This window comes from Plecotus auritus (genome assembly GCF_963455305.1).
Source record: "Plecotus auritus genome assembly, chromosome: 1".
Classification (NCBI taxonomy): domain Eukaryota; kingdom Metazoa; phylum Chordata; class Mammalia; order Chiroptera; family Vespertilionidae; genus Plecotus; species Plecotus auritus.
In genome coordinates this window covers 213,297,904-213,321,003 of record NC_137770.1, presented here as the reverse complement: position 1 = coordinate 213,321,003, position 23,100 = coordinate 213,297,904, and the positions used below count along the sequence as shown (strand labels likewise).

General features: G+C 38.9%; 1 protein-coding gene and 1 pseudogene across 2 annotated transcripts in view; one reads left to right on the top strand and one right to left on the bottom strand.

Moving 5' to 3' along the window:
- The window catches only part of CEP135 (centrosomal protein 135), a 76,757-nt gene that overhangs the window by 24,281 nt on the left and 29,376 nt on the right, over positions 1 to 23,100 (top strand). The window contains exons 9-15 of the mRNA XM_080640068.1: positions 917 to 982; positions 5,748 to 5,886; positions 6,705 to 6,928; positions 11,041 to 11,193; positions 12,057 to 12,209; positions 17,120 to 17,197; positions 21,650 to 21,801. Of these exons, the coding sequence (XP_080496194.1) occupies positions 917 to 982; positions 5,748 to 5,886; positions 6,705 to 6,928; positions 11,041 to 11,193; positions 12,057 to 12,209; positions 17,120 to 17,197; positions 21,650 to 21,801 (965 nt within the window). The remainder of the gene's footprint in view (positions 1 to 916; positions 983 to 5,747; positions 5,887 to 6,704; positions 6,929 to 11,040; positions 11,194 to 12,056; positions 12,210 to 17,119; positions 17,198 to 21,649; positions 21,802 to 23,100) is intronic.
- LOC308255741 (small ribosomal subunit protein eS6-like) lies at positions 19,970 to 20,968 on the bottom strand (annotated as a pseudogene). The gene is made up of 2 exons: positions 20,620 to 20,968; positions 19,970 to 20,358 (listed from the first exon to the last, which is right to left on the bottom strand). The product of its transcript is annotated as a small ribosomal subunit protein eS6-like (transcript).

The following is a 23,100-nucleotide window of genomic DNA, read 5'->3' as shown; positions in this document are numbered from 1 at the left end:
TTTATTGGAAATACATCTCTTAATAAGATATAATGGGAGAAAATAGTGCCTAAGTTTTTGGCCAGCCCTAACCAGTGGTAAAAGACTGAAAGCTTTTTCTCTAAGATCAGAAACAAGGTAAGCATGCCTATTCTTACCACTTCTATGCAACATAGTACTGGAAATCCTAGCCAGAGCACTTAGGCAAGAAAAAGAAATAAAAGGCATTACATGGGAAAGAAATAAGTAAAATTATGTTTCCAGATGACATAATCATATATTTCAAAAACCCTAATGATTTCACACACACAAACAAAAATCACAGAACTAATAAGCAAATCCAGCAAAGTTGCAGGGTACAAAAGCAGCACACAAAAATCAGGTGAATTTTGACACACGAATAATTAAAAATCAAAAAGGGAAATGAATAATCCCAAATACAATAGCATAAAAAAGAATAAAATACTTAGGAATAATCTTAACTAACAAAGTGAAAGACATGTACACTAAAAACTATAAAATATTGTTGAAAGGAATTAAAGAAAACAGTTGCAGTACCAAGGTTCCAGGTTGGTAGTAGCAGGTGGGGAGAAAGCAAATAGGATAGGAATATCAGGAAATGAGATTCCCATAAGTTGAATTCTAAAAACTAGGGTTCAAGGAAAGCCCTACAAGTATATAGGTGAAAAAAGATTTTCAAGTGACCCTCTTGTTTCAGCTGTTACAAATAGGTCCCTGTATTCAAGATGCCAAGAAATTAAAGAGAAGCCTCAACTATGCCTCCTCTTCATTAAAATTGAGGCTGAGGGCTAAAGCCTCAGATCACACTGGTGAGAGGGAGCATGAACTACTTGAAAAATAGCCTTATTTGTAATGTGACTTAGTGCTAAGTATTCTTGATTTTTAAGTATTTACCTAATAGGCTTTTTATTCCTAGAAAGAGATTAAAAGAAATATTTCTGAAATGCGGAATCTTGAAGAAACAATGGCAAAACTTCAGCTGGTAAGTACTTGTCATATTGAATTGTCAGAATTTTTGGTAAGAATACTTTTATGCTTTATTTTACATATATTTTAACTTAGGTATAATTTACACATTATAATATTCACTCTTTTAAGTGTATAATTTAGTGGTTTTAGTATAGTCACTAAGTAATGCAGACATCACTACTGTCTAATAACAGGGCGTTTTCCTCTATTCAGCCCCTGAAACTAATAATCTACTTTTCTGTTTCTATAGATTTGCCTATCCTGGACAGTTTTATATAAATATAATATGTTGCCTTTTGTGCCTGGCTTCTTTTATTTAGCACAATGTTTTCAAGGTTCATGTTTGTAGCATGCATCCAATGCTTCCTTTTTATGGCTGAGTAATATTCCATTTGTATGGGTATATTTAGTTCGATTTATATTTTATAATTCCCTACTTTCATATGTGGTAGTTGGCAAATTAAATTCAAATAGTGAAATCTGTTAGGAATTTTATATTCTTTTAAATATTTCTTGACTTGTCAGTTATAAATACTAAAACTAGAAATTGATAATTACTTTATAACATTGTTGACTTTTTTTTTTAATCATTATTGTTGAGAGTATTACAGACGTCTCCCTTTTCTCCCCCATTGCCCTCCTCCCCCCCTGTTCCCGCCCTGCCCCAGGCCTTCACCACTCTGTTGTCTGTGTCCATAGGTAATGCATAAATGCATATAAGTTCTTTTTTTTTTTAATGTATTTTTATTGATTTCAGAGAGGAAGGGAGAGGGACAGAGAGATAGAAACATCAAAGAGAATCATTGATCGGCTGCCTCCTGCATGCCCCCCACTGCCTGCCTGATCGAGCCGACAACCCCTGGCATGTGTCCTTGACCAGAATTGAACCCTGGACCCTTTGGTCTGCAGGACGATGCTCTATCCACTGAGCCAAACCAGCCAGGACTACATATAAGTTCTTTGGTTAATCTCTTCCCACACCCACCTATCCCCCACCTTCCCTCTGAGATTCATCAGTCTGTTCCATATTTCCATGCCTCTGGTTCTATTTTATTCATCAGTTTATTTTGTTCATTAGATTCTTTGTTCATTTATTTTTATTTTTAGATTCAGTTGTTGATAGATAGGTATCTATTGTCATTTCATTGTTCATATCGTTTATTTATTTTTCTTCTTCCTCTTCTTCAAGAATACCCTTCAACATTTCATGTAATACTGGTTTGGTGGTGATGAACTCCTTTAGGTTTTCTTGTCTGTGAAGCTCTTTATCTGACCTTCAATTCTAAATGAGAGCTTTGCTGGATAATCTTCGTTGTAGGTCCTTGTTATTCATCACTTTGAATATTTCTTGCCATCCCCTTCTGGCCTGCAAAGTTTTTATTGAAAAACTAGAGGCCCAGTGCACAAAATTCATGCATGGGGGGTGGGGTGTCCCTCAGCCCAACCTGCACCCTCTCCAATCTGGGACCCCTTGAGGGATGTCCGACTGCCCGTTTAGGCCCGATCCCGGTGGGATCGGGCCTAAACGGGCAGTCGGACATCCCTCTCAAATCCAGGACTGCTGGCTCCCAACTGCTCGCCTGCCTGCCTTCCTGACTGCCCCTAACCGCTTCTGCCTGCCAGCCTGATCACCCCCCTAACCACTCCCCTGCCAGCCTGATTGATGCCTAACTGCTCCCCTGCGAGCCTGTTTGCCCCTAACTGCCCTCCCCTGCAGGCCTGGTCACCCCTAACTGCCCTCCCCTGCAGGCCTGGTCACCCCTAACTGGTCTCCCCTGCAGGCCTGGGTCCCCCCCAACTGCCCTTTCCTGCAGGCCCAGTCACCTCCAACTTCCCTCCTCTGCCGGCCTGGTCACCCCTAACTGCCCTCCCCTGCAGGCTTCATTGCCCCCAACTGCCCTCCCTTGCATGCCTGGTCCCTCTCAACTGCCTTCCCCTGCTGGCCTGATCACCCACAACTGCTCTCCCTTGCAGGCCTGGTCCCTCCCAAGTGCCCTCCCCTGCTGGCCATCTTGTGGCGGCCATCTTGTGTCCACATGGGGGCAGGATCTTTGACCACATGGGGGCAGCCATCTTGTGTGTTGGAGTGATGGTCAATCTGCATATTAGTCTTTTATTAGATATAGGCCTGGTGCATGGGTGGGGGCCAGCTGGTTTGCCCTGAAGGGTGTTGCGGATCTGGGTGGGGGTTCCCTTGGAGCGTGGGGCGGCCTGGGTGAGGGGCCTGTGGTGGTTTGCAGGCCAGCCACGCCCCCCGGCAACCCAAGTGGAGGCCCTGGTACCTGGAGTTTGTTTATCTTCTATAATTGAAACTTTGTAGCCTAGAGCAGAGCCAAGCCTTCTGCTCGCTCCATGGTGGCAACCATTTCTGTTGGGATTTATTTATCTTCTATAATTGAAACTTTGTAGCCTTAAGCGGAGGCCAAGGCAGGCCAGGGCTTCAGAAGCTTGGCTTCCTCCATCGCCGGGGGCAACCCTAGCCTCCTGCTCTCTCCAGCTCCGTGGCTGCCGCATTTTTGTTGGGATTTATTTATCTTCTATAATTGAAACTTTGTAGCCTGGAGTGCAGGCCTGGGCCAGCCAGGGTATGCAGAAAGCTTGGCTTCCTCCATTGCCGGAGAAACCCGAGCCTCCCTCCTGCTCTCTCAGTGGCTGCAGCTATCTTGGTTGGGTTAATTTGCATACTCGCTCCTGATTGGCTGGTGGGTGTGGCTTGTGGGCATGGCTTGTGGGTGTAACAGAGTGATGGTTAATTTGCATATTACTCTTTTATTAGATAGGATTAGCTGATAGTCATATGGGTGCTGCTGACTTTTATTAAAAGCACTCAGTCCTCTTTTAATAGTTTGCCTCGCTATACTATTTGTTCTGGTACTCTTGAAATCAGAATAACAGTAATCATTCCAGCATAAGTCTAGACATAGAATATTATCCTATACTAGAGGACCGGTGCATGAAATTCATGCATGGAGGAGGGGGGAGGGTCCCTCAGCCCGGCCTGCACCCTCGCAATCCGGGACCCCTCAGGGGATGTCCGACTGCCGGTCAATTGCCCCTATCTATCTGCCTGCCTGCCTGATCGCCCCTAACTGCTCGCCTGCCTGCTTGATCACCTCTAACCACCTCTGCCTGCCTGCCTGATCACCCCTATCCACTGCCTGATTGCTCCTAACCACCTCTGCCTTGGCCCCTTTCTCCAGGGCTTCATTTGGAAGAATGTCTAGAAGGTCATTCGGCTGTTCGGTCTAATTAGCATAGTACGCTTTTATTATAGATCGTCTTGAACTGACAGAACTTGCTAACAGGAAGAAATTCCTGGGTGGTCATCCAAAATGTTGTTGAGGATTTTGTTAATAGCCTGTTAAATTTGACGAGTATCTGTTGGAAACAACGACTAATACTAATTTCCAGTTTTTCTTGTTATGTAAACTCTTTAGTCTAATGCAGTGGTTGCCATCCTTTTGGACCTTACGGACCACCGGTTGGTGACTGCTGGTCTAGTGTGCAGTGTTCTGGTGGCATAAGGCACATTTGAAAATGAAGCCATTGTGACACGCTGGCACATAATAGGTGCTCAAATACTTGTGATTTTTATATGCTCACTATGGACAACATATCACAATGGCTTCCTTTTTATTCAACTGTAGGTTTTCAATTCAGTTCAATATTGAATAATTGAATTAGCTAAACCTGTTAATTGTTGTCCACTCTTGAGTCTCAGAGATATTGTAAATTTCTCCCATGAACTCAATAAACAGAAAGTAGACAAACATCTATAATATTTGATGATGTCTTTACATCGTAAAACTCAACGTTAGCTCCATGATGGCAGGTACTTTTGCTGTTTGTTAGCTGCTGTTTGTATGCGCCCTATAAACAGTTGAATGTGATTCAAAGTGCTTGTCTCAGAACTATGCCCATGTTTAGCCAGAGTTAGCTGACAGTAAGATGTTGCTATAATTACTTTCTGACCTGTCTTATCTTTTCTATTGGTGCCATATTTTATGTATTTTTAAAATAAGTGTTAATATCTATAGCTAACATTTATTAAGCAATTGCCATGTGCTGGACACTGTGCAGAGTGCTTCACATCCGTAGACAGTTCTCACCAGTGAATCCGCAGTGTCTTGTTACTGGTCCTATTCCCATTGTGCAGGTGAGGCTGAGAGAATAAGCAAACTAGTTGCAGACATCTGTGGTAGTCTTGAACTCTAGGTCTTTCTCCTGCCCTCCTTTAAAAATAAAAAACATTAAAAATTTTTATTGCACAGTACATATTTATTTTTTAAGATATGGGACAGTTTGCTAAACAAATGAAAAGTAAATCTAATGCTGCATACTCAGAACAGAGCACTATTAACATTTAGGTTTTATGTTGTTTTTAGCCACAATTGATAATTACTAGTAACTTTTAGTTGAAACCATATATTTGACTAAAAGTGTTTATTTATGTATGTATGTATGTATGTATGAATGTGAGTTACTCTTAAATAAACATGCTTTTAAATATATATATACACACACACACACACACACACACACACACACACACATATATATATATATATATATATATATATATATATATATATATATATATATTTTAGTCCTTGCCTAAGGACTGAGTTAGTTGGAGCATTGTCCCATATACCCAAAGGTGGCTAAGTTAGTTGGAGCATTGTCCCGTATACCCAAAGGTTGTGGGTTCAATCCCTAATCGGTGCTATAATATTTTCTAAAGTTGTTTGAAATCTTAATTATAGTATTAAAATTTGCAGGAATTAAACTTATGCCATAAAGAAAAAGAGAGACTGAGTGATGAGCTCCTTATAAGATCAGACTTGGAAACTGTTGTTCATCAGCTTGAACAAGAAAAGCAAAGACTTAGCAAAAAAATTGAAAGTTTTGGAGTTACAGGTAAAATATAAAATGTTGGTAACTTAAAAAGTGATTGTGATTTCCTCTTGATGTATTATTTTTCTTAGGAGGTGATCTTTCATTCATTCAATAGATACTTTTAAAGAGTGCTTGCTGTATAACAGAATCCATGCTCGATACTGTAGATACAATAGAATATCACTCTCCCTCAAGGACCTTGCAGAATTCTTTTTATTTTGACTAGTTAGTATAGGAAACCCTGCTTGAATAGTTTCCAATAGACTTCTATTCTTCTTTGAGGCAGAATGATCATAGAATTTACTAAGACTAAGGGGAAGATTATTCTAAAAGTGAAAAATTAAAGAACAGAATCTTTGTAAGGAAATGCAGTTGTATCTCCTGAAGTATACACACACATATACTTGAAATAGGCTACCTTTCTGCCAGGTCCAGTCCTAAATGTGTTTTTTTTAAGGAACGTGTAAGAATTCATATATTCATTTATTCATTCATTAGACAAATGTTTATGAGCCTGCTGTGTGCCAGGTTTTGTTTTGGGTACTGGCATATACGATGGTAAACAAGATACATAAGGTCCCTGCTCTCGTGGAGTCTTTGTTCTAGTAAGTGAGACAGACTAGTATTTGTTTCTCTAACTAATAGCACATAAATAATGAGGTTAATTTTTCTCCTTTCTTCTCAATATTTGCTTCTTTGATATCTAGCAGTTATAGGCGATATACAAAACAGTTAATAATTTTTAGTAGCTTACATTTCAAATGCTATTGATATATTTATTTGGCTAGTTACACATTTTAAATGCAACTTTTAATATTTAATTATGTTCTTTTTTTCAGAAAGAGAACTTACTTTGGAAGTTGAGAGGATGAGGCTAGAGCATGGAATAAAACGTCGAGACAAGTCACCTTCTCGTTTAGATACGTTTCTGAAAGGTATAGAAGAAGAACGAGATTTTTATAAGAAAGAGCTAGAAAGACTCCAGCATATAATACAGAGAAGATCTTGCTCTACAAATTATTCTGCACATGAAAAACCTTCAACATTTAAAATGCTAGAAAAGGTAATATCTCTTTATCAGAGTAATTGATAAGGCAAGAGAGTATCTTTTTGAACAAACTTCTGGTTTATTACTGTATTAAGTATAACATTATTATTAAATATTAAATTAAATGTCATTCATACTTTTTAAATTTTTTAATTTTGATTTTTGTGTTCTTCCATCACCTATACTGTAGAAACACTGCATTAATTAGGAAAGCTACTTAAGAACAAAGCGTGATATACTGATTCCTGGAAAAAATGGAAAGACTGAATATGAATAGCTCATTACATATATGGGAAAAGTGTAAGGGCATCTGGGCTTCCAGAAACTGGAGCCAGGAACTCATGCCACTGGACATTTCTTCTCTTTCTAACCTTTACTTTCAGTATCAGCTGCATTTTCTCTCAGAGCAGAGTGGCTTTGTCCCCTTGGCAGGCAACATGGCTTCATGCCGTTCCCTGCCTTGGACTAGTCAGAAAGGTGGATCACACTGTACAGACCGGGCATCTTCCACGTTAATCACACAACAGGAGAAAGTAGTAAGTCCAAGTGGGTGCCAGGCAGATCATCCTATTAACACTACAACCACATTCATAAGGTGGTAGTCTAAAGATGTATATTAGGTAAAGCTAATCATGATTTATGAGAGGTTAAAACCACAGTGTCTGTTTTAGATTTGAATTATTTTCAATGTTTCATGAGTATCATTGTTTTATTAGTATGTGAATTCTTTTTTTAAAAAAAATATATTTTAGCCGAAACCGGTTTGGCTCCGTGGATAGAGCGTCGGCCTGCGGACTCAGCGGTCCAAGGTTCGATTCCGGTCAAGGGCATGTACCTTGGTTGCGGGCACATCCCCAGTGGGGGGTGTGCAGGAGGCAGCTGATCGATGTTTCTCTCTCGATGTTTCTAGCTCTCTATCCCTCTCCCTTCCTCTCTGTAAAAAATCAATAAAATATATATATATATTTTTAAAATATATTTTAATGATATATTTATATATCACAGAGAGGAAGGGAGATAGATAGAGAGCTAGAAACATCGATGATACTGGTAAAATCAACTTATTTACTGTCTTGAAATATTCTAATGTTACCTGACATGGATAAATAATTTACTTTCCAAAGTTTAGGAGTTGAGGTGTTCAGAGCATTTTAGAGTCGCAATAATAAATTGGAGGCATGGTAGGGAAGTGGATATGTACACTATTGAAATGGGTGGAGTGTAAGACAGTTGTGAGTGCTGGGAACTGCGGATTGCAGCCCCACTCTAGTTCCCAGGACTCACAACTGTGAGTTTTCAATCCCTGCTTTATTGGGAAATTCAGGCACTGTTTCTTTGGATTACAGTAAATCAGAAAAAATACTGACATTTTTAAAATCAGTGACCTTTGTCAACAGTACCCTTGTTGATTCTCTGTTGTCTGTATACGGGTGGGGGGGGGGGGGGCTGTCCCCTTTCACCGTGGTTCCAACTGCAAGTTTTGAGTATAGTGTAGTGGAAAGTGCTTTGAAGTTAGAGGCCTGATAAAAGTTCTAACTCCACAAAATGGCTTTATGAACTTGGACAAGTTGCCTGACTTCATGGAACTCAGGTTTTGTCATTTGCAAAGTTAGGACAGTAACTAAAATCTCTTGTGATGATTATATGAGGTAGTTTGCATAAGAGTCTAGCATAAAATATAGTTCCTAATAAATGTTTCATTTTCTCAGTATTTGCTGGTTCAAAGCAAATCGGGTATAGGTCGAAAGTCATGTTCAGTTCAACAGATAATATACTGAGGCTCTAGAGATACAAGGTAAAGACATAGTTCTTATCCTCATAACCTTGAGCACTCTGTACGTGCATGTGTATGTGTGTGTGCGTGTGTGTTGAAAACAATGGAGTGATAAAAGGGAGTTATTATCAATTATATATTAACACAAATATAAATGTGTGTTGATGAAGAAAGAATACAGGAAAGATTCAGAAGGCTGTAAGAATACATAGAGGAGATCTAAATTAGATTGGAGAATTTGGAAGGACTCCTTAGAGAAAGTGACATTTAAGCTGAGATGTAGACAATAATGAAAATACACTGTCAAATCCTTTTTCACTGAGTGCTTTTCTGAAATCTGTGCAGACCACCTCCTTTCTGTGAGCTATTTTTATTTAGGTTACAGATTTTCTTTTATAGTTATTTAAGCCTTGAGTCCTCAAATCCTAATCTGCTTTTGTCCTGTAAGACATTTTATCCTTTAAGGTGTACAGATAGCTGACCTCATCCATCATGCTTTGATTTTGCTTATTTAAGTAAGAGGATAACTCATTTCTGAGTTGCAGGTGAGGGGTACCTCACAGATATCTACTATTTACCAACTCCACATTGTACATGGTATGTGCACAGTAGATACTCAGTAACATAGATCAGGATGCTTTTCAGTGTATCAAATGATCAGATTATCCCTCCTTAGGGCTTCTGATGTAGTCCCAAGTCTATGTTTACTATCTTTGTTTTCCACGATTTCTGTAAAGATAGTGGATCTTTTGAATTGTACTGGAATAATGGGTATAATATTGTTTTAAATGTTGGAAGTAGTTGCTTAATGTACATATACAGCTTGGTAGTAATATTTATATTTATCTGATTGCAAAGATAGACCTAACATTGGCTTAAAGCTGGGACAATTGGGAGTTAGTGTGTCTGAGACATTGATCTTAGATTGTCACAGAAAACACTGAGGAATTTTCTAGCCTATTATAATTCCTTGCACTGGGTCGAGCAGGCACACAGTGCTTCCTGGTCCTTGCCCTGGAGAGGTCCCCCACAATTAGCATGTACCAGAGTCAACTGGAAGGCTTGATAAACCAGTTCCTGGGCCTTGTGTCCTGCGTTTCTGATTAAGTAGGTCTGGGTTGGGCCCCAAAACTTGCCTGTCTAACAAGTTCCTAGATGTTGCTGATACTTCTGGTCTGAGGATTATACTTTAGTTACCACCACTATAAGTAACTCCAGGAGAATGACAGTTGAAGCATTGGATAAGATCTGATCAAATAGTATCATTGGCATCTGGGTCTCTTCCTGGGAACTTGAAAGCTATGAAATTTGCCCAAATACTGCCAACACTTCCATCTCCTATCATTAAAGATTAAAAATCATGTTCCTTAATTACATTAAAGGAACTTGTGGTTTTTTTGTCTGTTAGCATCTTTCAGTCAATCTTACCACCAGCATCCTTGTGACAACCTTGTGGTGGTAATTATAACAAACTAGAGGCAGTTGGGGAGACAGTTGGGAAGACTGTCGTGCACGGGGGGTGGGGTGTCCCTCAGCCCAGCCTGCACCCTCTCCAATCTGGGACCCCTTGAGGGATGTCCGACTGCCCATTTAGGCCCGATCCCTAAATGGGCAGTCGGACATCCCTCTCACAATCCAGGACTGCTGTCTCCCAAACAGTCACCTGCCTCTGCCTGATTGCCCCTAACTGCTTCTGCCGGCCAGCCTGATCACCCCCTAACCACTCCCCTGCCAGCCTGATCAACACCTAAGTGCTCCCTGGCCGGCCCGATTGCCCCTAACTGCCCTCCCCTGCTGGCCCTGTCACCCTTAACTGCCCTCCCCTGTGGGCCTGGTCACCCCTAAATGCCCTCCCTTGCCAGCCTGGTTGCCCCCAACTGCCCTCCCCTGGAGGCCTGGGTCTTCCCAACTGTCCTCCACTGCAGGCCTGGTCCCCCCCCCAACTTCCCTCCCCTGCAGGCCTATCCCTTCCAACTGCCCTCCCCTGCTGACCCGGTCTCCCCCAATTGCCCTCCACTGCTGGCCCGGTCACCCCTAACTGCCCTCCTTGCTTGCCTGATCACCCACAACTGCCCTTCCCTGCAGGCCTGGTCCCGCCAACTGCCCTCACCTGCAGGCCTGGGTCCCCACCCCAACTGCCCTCCCTTGCTGGCCTGGGCCCCCCAACTGCCCTCCTCTGCTGGCCTGGTCACCCCTAACTGCCCACAACTGCCCTCCCCTGCAAGGCCATCTTGTGGTGGCCATCTTGTGTCCACATGGGGGCAGCCATCTTGTGTCTTGGAGTGACAGTCAATTTGCATATTACTCTTTTATTAGATAGGATGATAACTTCTGTTTTTAAATTATGTTTCAGGGTGATTACAATTCTGAAATTCATCTGATCACAAGAGAAAGAGATGAACTTCAACATATGCTGGAAAGATTTGAGAAACATATGGAGGATATACAGGCCAATGTTAAATTATTGACAGCAGAAAGAGATAAACTAAGTGTTTTATATCATGAAGTAAGAACTTTTTATAATTAAGCCAACAGATTACACAGAAATAGTTAACTGTAGTGGAACCACCAGTATATGTTCTTTAAATTATTATAATATATGGACCTTGTGGTATTTCTTTAGAATTAGAATTGTAAGTAGTAGTTTCTACTGTGTTCCTGTTCCTAAAGCAAAGATTTCTATTATTTTTTCATATTCTTCCTCTTTTCTATCCTATCTGTCAGGTCAGTTAGAGATAATCTACTTCTAGACTGACTCTGAGTCAAGTTAGTCCTTGGGATAGAGACATGTTGGGATATGTTTGTCAAACAGTGGGTAGCAGCCTTTATTGGGACTAATTAGATATTAAGGACTTAGGCCCTAATGAGGAAACTTTAGGGAAGAGGGAATCTATACAGCTTGGCCCAGTTACAAAGCCTCAGTTGTCAGAGGTCAAAGTGAGTCTGAGCAAAGCATGGTATCTATTACCTAAATTTATTCCCATATCAATCTCCCATGAAATCCTGCTACTTCAAGATGGGGAGAAGGACATGCAAGTTAAAAGGTCAATTTGTAAAGTTGTTTTCTCTTTTGGAACTTTCTTAGGATTCTGCAGTACAAATTGATCCATTGGCTTAGATTTCAGCTTTCTTGGGTCTGCCTAATTAATTACTAGTTATCCATCTGCTAACTGGTTTCTAAAATTTTATGGCTGGCACTTCCCTCCATCTTCTTCTTACTATTATTTCTTTAATCCTTTTACTCTCATTTTCTGGGGATTTGGAAAGAGAGCAAAGGTAGCATGTGTTTAGCTTGCCCCCCCCCCTTTTTTTTGTTTAACTGGGAGCATATCCAGAGTGTTTTTTATTTATATCTTTTAATTCTTTAAGGCTCAGGAAGAATTATCGTCACTAAGACAAGAATCCACCCAAAGCACAGTCTCCCATAATGTTGTTAGTCTGATGGAAAAGGAAAAAGAAGTTGCAATATCTGATTTAAGAAGGGTTATAGCAGAAAAGGAAGCTTTAAAAGACAAGTTAAAAGTAAGTAATAATATTGACTTATTTTTGAAAGGCAATTTATTGAGAAAAAGGGAGGTCTTTCTATATATTTTTCTGTGAAGTGACTATTTAGAATGTACAACTAGATCAGGGAATGTACAACTAGAATGTACAACTAAATCCAAACAATGTCTTTGTATGGCCTTAGAGCTAAGAATGGTCTTTACATTTTTAAATCATTGGAAAGTTATCAAAAGAAGAAAATTTTATGACAACTGAAATTTTTGAAATTCAAATTTCATTATTGGTAAATGTTAGAATACTGTGCTCATTCATTTGCATGTTCTATGTGGCCTTTTTTTTTTTTTGCTGCAGTGGCAGAATTTAGTAATTACAACAGAAACTGTATGTTTCTGGCTCATAAGGCTGAAAATACTTATCTGGTTCTTTATAGAAGATAATTAATTTCTGACTTCAGTAGGCAGTTTCTTACATGGAAGGATATTATCTTCTTTTAGTAACACAATTTTATTGAGATAGTCACATACCATGCAATTCACCCATTTCAAGTGTTTTTTAGTGTATTCACAAATTTGTTAAACCATCACCTCAATCAGTTTTAGAGCATTTTCATTATCTCAGAAGTAACCATGTATCCATTATCAGCTGCTCTCCATTTCCCCCATCCTCCTCAGTCAGAGGCAACCACTAATCTACTTTCTGTCTCAAATAGATTTGCCTACTCTGGGCATTTCATATAAATTGAATCATTCAGTATGCGGTATTTATGTCTGGCTTCTCTCATTTAGCATAATGTTTTCAAGATTCATTTATGTTGTAGTATGTATCTCAATACTTTATTCTTTTTTATTCCATCATATAGATGGACAACATTTTGTTTTATCTATTTGCGTGGTTTTTGGCTATAAAGAATAATGGTGCCATGAAAATTCCTGTACAACTTTTTGTGTGGATGTATGTTTTCACTTTTCTTGGGTATATACCTAAGTTCATTTGATGACTACATTTAACCATAATAACAATTGCCAGGCTGTTTTCCAAAGCCCACCAACAGTGTATACACATCCTCACCAACACTGTTACTGTCTGTCTTTTTTTATTGTTAGGCTGCTGGTTAGTATTATCTATTGTGGTTTTGTTTTGCATTTTCCTGATGGCTAATGATGTTGATCATCTTTTCATGTGCTTGCTTGGCCATTTGTATATCTTTTTTTGGAGAAATGTCAATTTAGATCATCCTTTGACCTTTTTTAGATTGGGTTATTTGTCTCATTATTATTAAGTTGTAAGAGTACTTTATATATTATCAATAAAATCCCCTTTATCAGATAAGATTTGCAAATACTTTCACCCATTCTGTGTGTTATCTTTTAATTTTCTTAATGGTATTAATTGAAGAACAAAAAATTTTAATTTTGAGGAAGCCCATTTATCTATTTTTGTTGTTTATGTTTTTTGATGTCATATCTAGGGGCAGTCTTTTATAATTCCTTATATAATATGTTAATATATATAAAGCAAGTACTCAGCACATAATAAGAACTCAGTATTAACTGTTAATGTTACTATTATGGTTTACTTCCAAAAAAACGTTACTGAATTAATGTTTAGAAATTAGCAGCTAAAATTAGGGAATAAGAACATTTAAGCATTATTAGGGTAGTCTCTATATCAGAAAATTGCAGTTAAAGTTTTACCCTGAAAGAATACTTTCAATTTGCATCTTTTGGAATACTGCCTTCCCCAAGTAACCCTATATAATAAAAGCCTAATATGCTAAGTGTCCGGTTGTCTGGTCGGCCATTCAACCAATCAAAGCATTATATGCTAATGATATGCTAAGGCCGCTCAACCACTCACTATGATGTGCACTGACCACCAGGGGGCAGATGCTTCGACCGGTAGGTTAGCTTGCTGCTGGGGTCACGCCCTAGAGCCCTCCTGCAGTCCCTCTCCAGCCCCAATCGTTCACTGGTGTGGTCTCTAGGCCTGGCCTGCACCCTCTCGCAATCCAGGACCCCTCAGGGGAAGTCAGAGAGCTGGTTTCGGCTCGATCCCACAGGCCAGGCCGAGAGACCCCACTGGTGCATGAATTCATGCACCGGGCCTGTAGTTTCTTATAAGAATAAGTATTAAAATTACCAAATGGGAAACTTATATGCAACATGACAAGTTTTTAGTACAAGCTACTGATTTATCCTTTTCGAAATCTGTTGAAGTGACCAAGGTATATAAAAATAGGATTTAAAAACTGCAATAGTGCCCTAGCCGGTTTGGCTCAGTGGATAGAGAGTCGCCCTGCGGACTGAAGGGTCCCAGGTTTGATTCCAGCCAAGGGCACATGCCCGGGTTGCGTGCTTGATCCCCCAGTAGGGGGCATGCAGGAGGCAGCTGATCAATGATTCTCTCGTCATTGATGTTTCTATCTCTCCCTCTCCCTTCCTCTCTGAAATCAGTAAAGAAATATATATATTTTAAAAGAACTATAATAGTACTGAAAACTCGGGAAAAGTGACATTCATATTACCAGAATCTTTCTGGATAGTAGGAGCCAGGATTTGTGAGTTTACAACAGATCTTTTACTTAAAAACTGAATTAATCATCTCAATCCTTAAGCCTCCTCTAATAGTTTTCTGTTATGCCACTATCCACCCAGTTGTCAAACCCAGGCACTTACTAACTCCTCCCTCCCTGAAAGCTCATCTCTCTCAATCACCAAGTCTTATCAGTGCTACCTCTTAAATAATATTTAACATTTATTTAGTTCTTTTCATGTGGGGAGGCTCTGTGCTCAGTGCTTTTTACATGGACTTTCTCAGTAAATCTTGACAGTTGCCTTTTCAGATAGGTAATCCTTACAGATGTGGTCTCTGAATTACAGTGAGTTTAATAATTTGCCCAAGATCACCTACCTATGAAGTCACGAGTCTGAGGTCACATGAGTTTCTCTTGAATCTGTCTAGTTCTTTCCATTCCCTTGCTACTATCCTGTTTTGGCCATTATTCTCTCTAAAGTGCATTAGGGTATTTACTAGATGGCTTACAAATCTGTTTCAAACTAAAGTCAGAGTCATCTTTCAAAGATGTATATATCCAATCACGTCACTTCCCCTTTAAAATCCATGAACTGTTTTCAAGGATTTCAGTGATTGACCTTTGCCTACTTCAGGATCTAGCTTTTTTCCCCCAAATTCATGCCCCTCTTTCCCCATCGCTCATTTTCTCCACTCCAGGCTTAATGGACTTTTCTTGCCCCAACTTTCTACATAGGCTATTGAAAAATGCCTTTCAATTCCCTTATCTGGCTAATTTCTATGTATTCATCAGTTAGAGCCAGGTTAAATATCATTTTCTCACACAGGAAATGAACCCTAGACTCTAGATTCCCTTTCAGTATGTTGCCATTAAGTTCCTTTTTTTAGAAGAATGGATATGGTTTTTATTCTAATATCTTTTTTTTTTTATATATATATATATTTAATTGATATTTTACAGAGAGGAAGGGAGAGGGATAGAGAGCTAGAAACATCGATCAGCTGCCTCCTGCACACGCCCCACTGGGGATGTGCCCGCAACCAAGGTACATGCCCTTGACCGGAATCGAACCTGGGACCCTTCAGTCCTCAGGCCGACGCTCTATCCACTGAGCCAAACCGGTTTCGGCGTTTATTCTAATATCTTTTAAAGGTTTGTCTTTTCTACTAGCCCAGTGGTCGGCAAACTCATTAGTCAACAGAGCTAAATATCAACAGTACAACGATTGAAATTTCTTTTGAGAGCCGAAAACCAACTTCTGCGCATGGGCCACGAAGTTTCAATCGCACTGTACGTGCGCGCCTGCACGTGGTATTTTGTGGAAGAGCCACACTCAAGGGGCCAAAGAGCTGCAGTTTCTTATAAGCCACTGTACTAGCCTATAGTATCTATGACATCAAGACTTCATACATTGTACTCACTACTGTATTTTTAATATCTTACTCGGTGCTTGTATTGTACTCAATAGTGGTTGAATGATTTAATAAATGAAAAAATGCATACAGCACAGTGACTTTTTTTTTAATCCTCACCCGAGGATATTTTTTCCATTGCTTTTTAGAGAGAGTGGGAGGGAGAGAAGAAGAGAGGGATAGGGATTAGGGGAGAGAGAGAAACATGGATGTGAAAGAGACACATTGATTGGTTGCCTCCCGTAGGCATCTGAGCAGTGCTGGGGATCAAACCTGCAACCCAAGTACATACCCTTGACCAGGAATCGAACCCGCGAACCTTTGGTTCTGGGGCTGACACTCCCACCACTGAGCAATACCAGCCAGGGCCACAGTGACTTTTTCAACCAAATATATAATCAAACATCAGATGTCTATTTTTAATGAATAGCGTGACTAGAAGCATGAATCACACTAGAAAAATTCTCAGAAAACACTAACTTTATTACTTGTCCTAGACTTAGCATCAGCAAGAATTGGATAAGGTAATATAACCCCAAAAATAGCATTTGTTTTTATACTGTTGACCAGCCCATTCTGGAAACTCTGGTGGCTTGCATAGTCCTGTAGTACTCTGTTTCCTGTCTCTCTCTGATCTCATTTTTATTTCCCTTACACTCTGTTCTCAGGACATACTCCTGAATATACTTAAGCTGTTTTTTTCCCCTTTATGGTTATGCTAATGAATCAATCTATATAAATTTTTAGAAATGAATTTATGCCAATCTGTGTCTCCCGTTACAATCACACATGGAGGTAGAGTGTTACTGTTTTTTTCAACCAAAAGCATCGTGTGTTTTTTTCATGTCTAATGATTTCCTTTCTAAAATATTTTGTTATTTAAAAAAAAACTAGAGTAGTACTGGAGACTTGCATTGCTTACTTTCATAATTTTGTTGTATTATCTAATGTGCATAAACATCTTTTATAAAATTCTCTTTCAGAGTTTCCAGGAAATGAGTCTTTTTGGAAAATCAGAATTAGAGAAAACTATTGAACATTTAACATATGTTAATCACCAGGTAATTTATCAAGTTGGATTTGGGGTATATTGTGTTGTATGAATGACTATGTTAATTATAGTTTTAATATACTGTATATTTTTGATATTACAAAATAGTATGATGCTAGAGCAGCTGTATAAAAATGATAGACTCTGTACTCCGAAGACTGACTACTTGGGTCCAAGTCCCTCTCTATCACCTATTACCTGTAAGCAGTACTTAAACTTTCCATCCCTCAATTTTTTTATTTATAAAATAGGAATAGTGCTAGTACTTAATTTGTTTTCAAATGAGTGATATGAACAGGAACTATTCCAGGCCCTGCATGAGTTCTGAGTATTGTTACTTCTAATTCTTTGATGGTTCTTCCCCTGACCTTGAGTAGCATCCTCTGTACTGAGCTCTGCTCAGCTGAAGACTCAAGGGCCACCCTTTGCAGAACTTCAGAGCACTCACTCTATGCAGCTCTCCTCCAGTATCTGCCCTGCAAACTCTAATTGTCTTGTCCTCCCTTGACTCTCAGTCCTGTCTTTTGAACTTAGACTCCACCTGAGTTTCTTTCCTTGTGCCACAGTCTGGAAATTCTTCAGGCAACAAACTGGAGTAATCATAGGACTCATCTCATTTGTTTCTTGTCTCTTGGTCACTGTCCATTGTTGCCTGATGCTCAGTGTCTTAAAAACCATTGTTTTATGTATTTTTTCTTTCTTTTTTTTTTTTTTAATTATTCGGATAGAAGGGTTCCTGTGACTCCAGCTTGTGTAGAAACTGAAAGTGAGAGTTAATGAACTGGAAAATATAAGTACTAGAAGTCTCTGGAAAGAGATTAAAATATAAAATAAGTCTTAAGAGAATGAAGTAAGAAGGTATAACATATGTTTAGTCAGAATTCTTGGAGAATATAATAGAATGTGGGAGAGGCAGTAGTTGAAGAGATAATGGCTGATAATTATCTACAAATTATAAAACATAGGAATCCTCAGATTCAGAATGTGCAATGAATTCCAGTGGCATGATAAATAATACAATATACTTGTGTATAAATTTCCAGGCTCTTTATAAAAAACATTATGCAACCTTATTGAAAGACATTAAAGAAGAAAAACAAGTGGAGATATATATCAGGTTTATGCAAAAAGGTGACAGATATTCATGTTTATAAAAAGAATGTACATTCTCCCCAAATTGATCTCTAAAGTAATGTAGTTCTGTCTGAAATCTCAATCTAACACTGACAATAGATTTTAAAATTTGCATGGAAACAAAAAGCCAAGAATCACAAAGAAATTTAAAGAAGAACATTATGTAGAAATTGTTCTGTCAGATATGAAGGCTTCAGAGCTGGTAGATTTCCTCTACTTTATCTTCTAACCTCTTCTATTGATTTTTTTTAAAAAATATTTTGTTACTTTCTTTATTTCCAAGAGAACTTTTTAGAAAGAGGTGGGAGATATCTGGGTGTGAGAGTCCCAGTATATAGACTTTCAGCCAGTCTCCTTGTTTAATTCTTCTCCTGACCCCAACCTAATGCTTGGTGCTTCAACGAGCTGAGCTTCTTCTGGATACATCATCAGGCTGCATATTGGTATTCCTGTTGTGGTCCCTTTAGATCAGTGGTGCTCCTAAGAGGCAAATATCTGGGGAATTTTGGGTTGTCATAATTAGGGGAGAAGTTGCTTCTTGTATCTAGTAGGTATTGGCCAGGGAGGCTACTAAACATCCTACAATAGAGAACATCCTTCCCATCCCCCACAACAAAGAATTATCTGGCCCCAAAGTCAGTAGTTTTTAGGTTCAGGAACTGCTTTAGATTGTATCTTTCATTTTGAGTCATTATTCAATTTACTCTTGTCTTCCACAAGTTGTTGAAGTCACTGTCCACTCTTATTCTCTTTCTTGTTCTTTATGTCCTTACTAGAGGCCCGGTACATGAAAATTCGAGCACTCGGGAAGGTACCTCAACCCGGATGAGCGGGCCTAAGCTGGCAGTCACCCATCCCTCTGGCAGCCCAGGAGCCCTCGAGGGATGTCCACCTGCCAGCTTAGGCCCGCTCCCTGGGGAAGCAGGCCTAAGCCACAGTCAGACATCCTTAGCGCTGCCGAGGAGGCGGGAGAGGCTCCCTCCACCCTGCTTTGCGTGCAGCCTTCAGCCTGACTTGTGGTGAGTGGAGCTCCTCCTGTGGAAGCACACTGACCACCAGCGGGCAGCTCCTGTGTTGAGTGTCTGCCCCCTGGTGGTCAGTGCCCATCATAGCGACCCGTTGTTCCTGGTAGTTCCACCATTAGGGCCAATTTGCATATTGCCCTATTATTATATAGGGTGAGCATATAGTATAGCTTTCTTATTCCTTTATTGCCATTTTAGCACTGTTTCCAGAGGAAGGGGAGATAAAATGTGTGTGGTTAGTTTACAGTTTTAACTGGAAGACATATTTATTACTAATATTTCTTGGTTTTGAAATTTATATATACATTATTCTATTTTGTATTTATTTTTGTACAGTATATAAAATAAAATAGAAATCTACCTATTTTTTCCTCCAATGAGTGGCTGTTCCAACTCTATTTTTAAGGTTTTTATTATTTTCCCCCTTCCCTAAATTACATCTGTGTACATGTATTTCCTCGTCAATTTCTATGTGAAATCCACACTGTTTTAATTACAGTAATCTTCTAATTTATTTTGACATCTCATAAGGCAAGTCTACTTGCATTCTTCCCTAACCCCAATTTTTCCTGGTTTGTTTTTTTTATTGTCTGAACTTATTTATCTGTTCCTCATAGAAAATCTCACTGTTGAATGAACTCAGACTTGGAGGTAGAAGCTCTCAGAGAGGACAACCTACATCTCTTGACAATCTGTTCTGGCATTTTTCTTCGGCCTCCTTCATTCTCTTAGCCTCAAGTGTAGCATATTCTGTGGTATCTTCCTTATTTTTCTTAGTACAGTATGCTGTTTCTTCAGAGCAATATGCCAACTTGTTGCAGTACACGTGGAATAAAAGGACACTGGATCTTGGTTACTGTGGTCCTAGTTTTCGTACCTTCTTTGTTTAGGGATTTTCTCACAACATATTGATGGACATCTTCTTTAGAGAGATTGAAAAGTTTGTGGATTCTGCTGGCTCTTTTGGACCCCAGGCAACAAGGCACAGTAGTATCAGTGAGACCAGGAATGTCTCCCCCCCTCCTTTTTTTTTTTTTAATCCTCACCCAAGGATATTTTTCCATTGATTTTTAGGGAGAGTGGGAGAAAGAGGGAAAAACAGAAACATCAATGTGAGAGAAACACATTGATTGGTTGCCTCCTGCACGAACCCCAATCAGGGTCTGGGCTGGGGAGGAGCCTGCAACCAAGGTACATGCCCTTGACCAGAATCAAACCCGGGACCCCTAGGTCTACAGGCTGACGCTTTATCCACTGAGACAAACTGGCTAGGGCATCTCCCCGTTTTTAACAATGACCAAGTTGAGAATACTGAGATTGGCATCCACAATGCAACCTGAACAGAATTGCACTTTCTCCAGTCCTCCTTGGTCTATAACAGGAATTCCCTCTTAGTAGCAGACATACTTGGCCATGGATCAAGACACACTGGTTCATGGGGAAACCCTGTCCGTCATTGCCACCACAGATTGGAACCACATAACCCTTTCATCTTCACCCAGAGCATCAGCAGCAACCCTTGTGGCCATACGCTTCTCATAAAAGGCACGAAGTTTGTGTTCATCATCTACTTCAATGAGTTTCTGGCAGCCAGTGGCTGGGAAAGCGATGTTCAGCTTCATTCTGAAGTAGCCGACTGCCTTCAAGGCGCCATGAGAAAGAGCTGTTTTTTCTTAAATTTCTTTTTTCCTAAATGAATTTTAGAATGAAATTTAAGCCACACCCCCTTATTTTAAAAACAGTTCTGTTAGGATTCTTGTTAAAATTTCATTGAATTTTTAGTTGTTTCAGGAAATTGTATTACATTTCCAGTATTGTATTCCCATTCAGAAACATGGTATGTCTTTACATTAAATCAGGTTATGTTTTATGCCCTTCAGGAAAATTTTTTAGTTTTTTCATATGTCTTGCCCATTTGTATTTGGGTTACAGTATTTTCTGATAGGATTTTTCTTCAAATCAGGCCTACCTACGTACTGGTTTTGTTTTGTTTTTAGAAGTTTCTTAAAATTTTTGCTTTGCTAATTGTTTCCCTTTCTGTTTTTATTGTTATCATGGATATTTTATTTTCTTCCTTTCTTGCTTTTTTTTGGTATACATTCTTTCATTTCAATGATACTGAAAAGGAGAGATAAATGTGTATGCCTATTACATGTAGAATCTAAAGTGTACACATGATTTTTAAAGGACTTTTAAATAAATCTATTTTTCCCTTTGTTTTCTTCCAGAAGTGTTATTAAATTATGCTTAAGAAAAATAAAATTAAGACATGTATGTATTAACTTTTAAAATTTAAATTATAGCTTGAAAATGAAAACTGTGAATTGAAGTCTAAAATGTTAATAATGAAAGAATCAATGGAATCACTAGAGAACAAGGCAAAATTCCAAGCTCAAAAACTTAGCCATGTGGCTGGTGACTCATCTCTTCATAAAACAGAGATGAACTCACTTAGGTAAGTTTATTGAATGCTTTGTTATTTCACCTCTGGGAACAAGTTGGTGGCTGTGTGAGGTTTGTTGTGGTGGCATTTTTGGACTAGGCCTTTGAGCAGTAGTACCCAAGGTTGGCCTTGCAGCAGAATCACCTGCAGAACTTTTAAAAAGTCTGGAGGTTCTTACCAAGTAAATCTGAGAAGATTTTGAGTATCTGTATTTTTAAAGACTTTCTTAGATTGATATGATTGCAGGCAATTTTTTGTACCTACACGTTTCAAAAATTCCCCTAGCAGATACTTGAGATCATTTGTACTCTATAGCATAGGATTGCTGAAAATTACATAATTTTTTGCTACCTATGTCACTGTCCTTATCTTTCCTCTTTTAAAGAAATGTAAAATCAGAGTATTTATATACAGAGTTTAAAATGGTGATATGTCTGAAAAATGATATGGTCAGTATGAAAAAAAATAGGCTGAATCTATAGGTTGGATTCAGGTTATGAAGTTGGTATGATAACCAAGTGTGTTTGGATTTTATCTTATAAACATAGAAAACAAAAAGAAATTTTTAACCCAGGGGGTGACATAAGTAGCATGCCTTTAAAAAAAAACGAATTCTGGCAGAAATGGGAAAGATGGGTTTGGAGTCTTAAGAAACTGATGGCAAATAAGAGACCATGTGTCTGGACTGAAATAGTGGCAGTGAACTTAGAGAACAGAGGCCAGGTTAAGGAAACATTTCTTATATATATAAAATCAAAAGAATTGGATGACTTGTATGGGAATGAGAAAAAGATACAGTAATGCAGAATGTTTACCTTAGTATATTGGATTGGTTAGCCATTGGTCCATTTAGAATGCAGATTACTGAAGGAAATAAACAGTCAACAAAGATAGGTTTTCTTTAGACTGGGATTTGCAATAAGTAAAAGATACCAAGTCAGAAGAAGGGCATCACTCTGAAGTATCAGAGAAAATAATTTCTCTAAATACATTTGCAATAAGAAACAGGAAAGGATTTTCAAACGTCAACATGACATTGCATATATGAAAGTAAATCAGTCATGAAGTAGTAACAACTTGAGATCCAACAGGATTGTAGTAATGACGATTAGAGAAGAAGATTGATAAATAAAAACTGAAAGTGTTAGTGAACAGAATGGAAATACCAGAAAACTGAGTTGGTGGAATAGAAAACACTCAAGAAATTCACATAGAATTCAGAACTCAGAAGGATAAAAAGAAATGATGAGCAAGAAAGACATGGATCTAATATACAAACACTGAGAATTGGAAAAACTTACAGTAAAATAA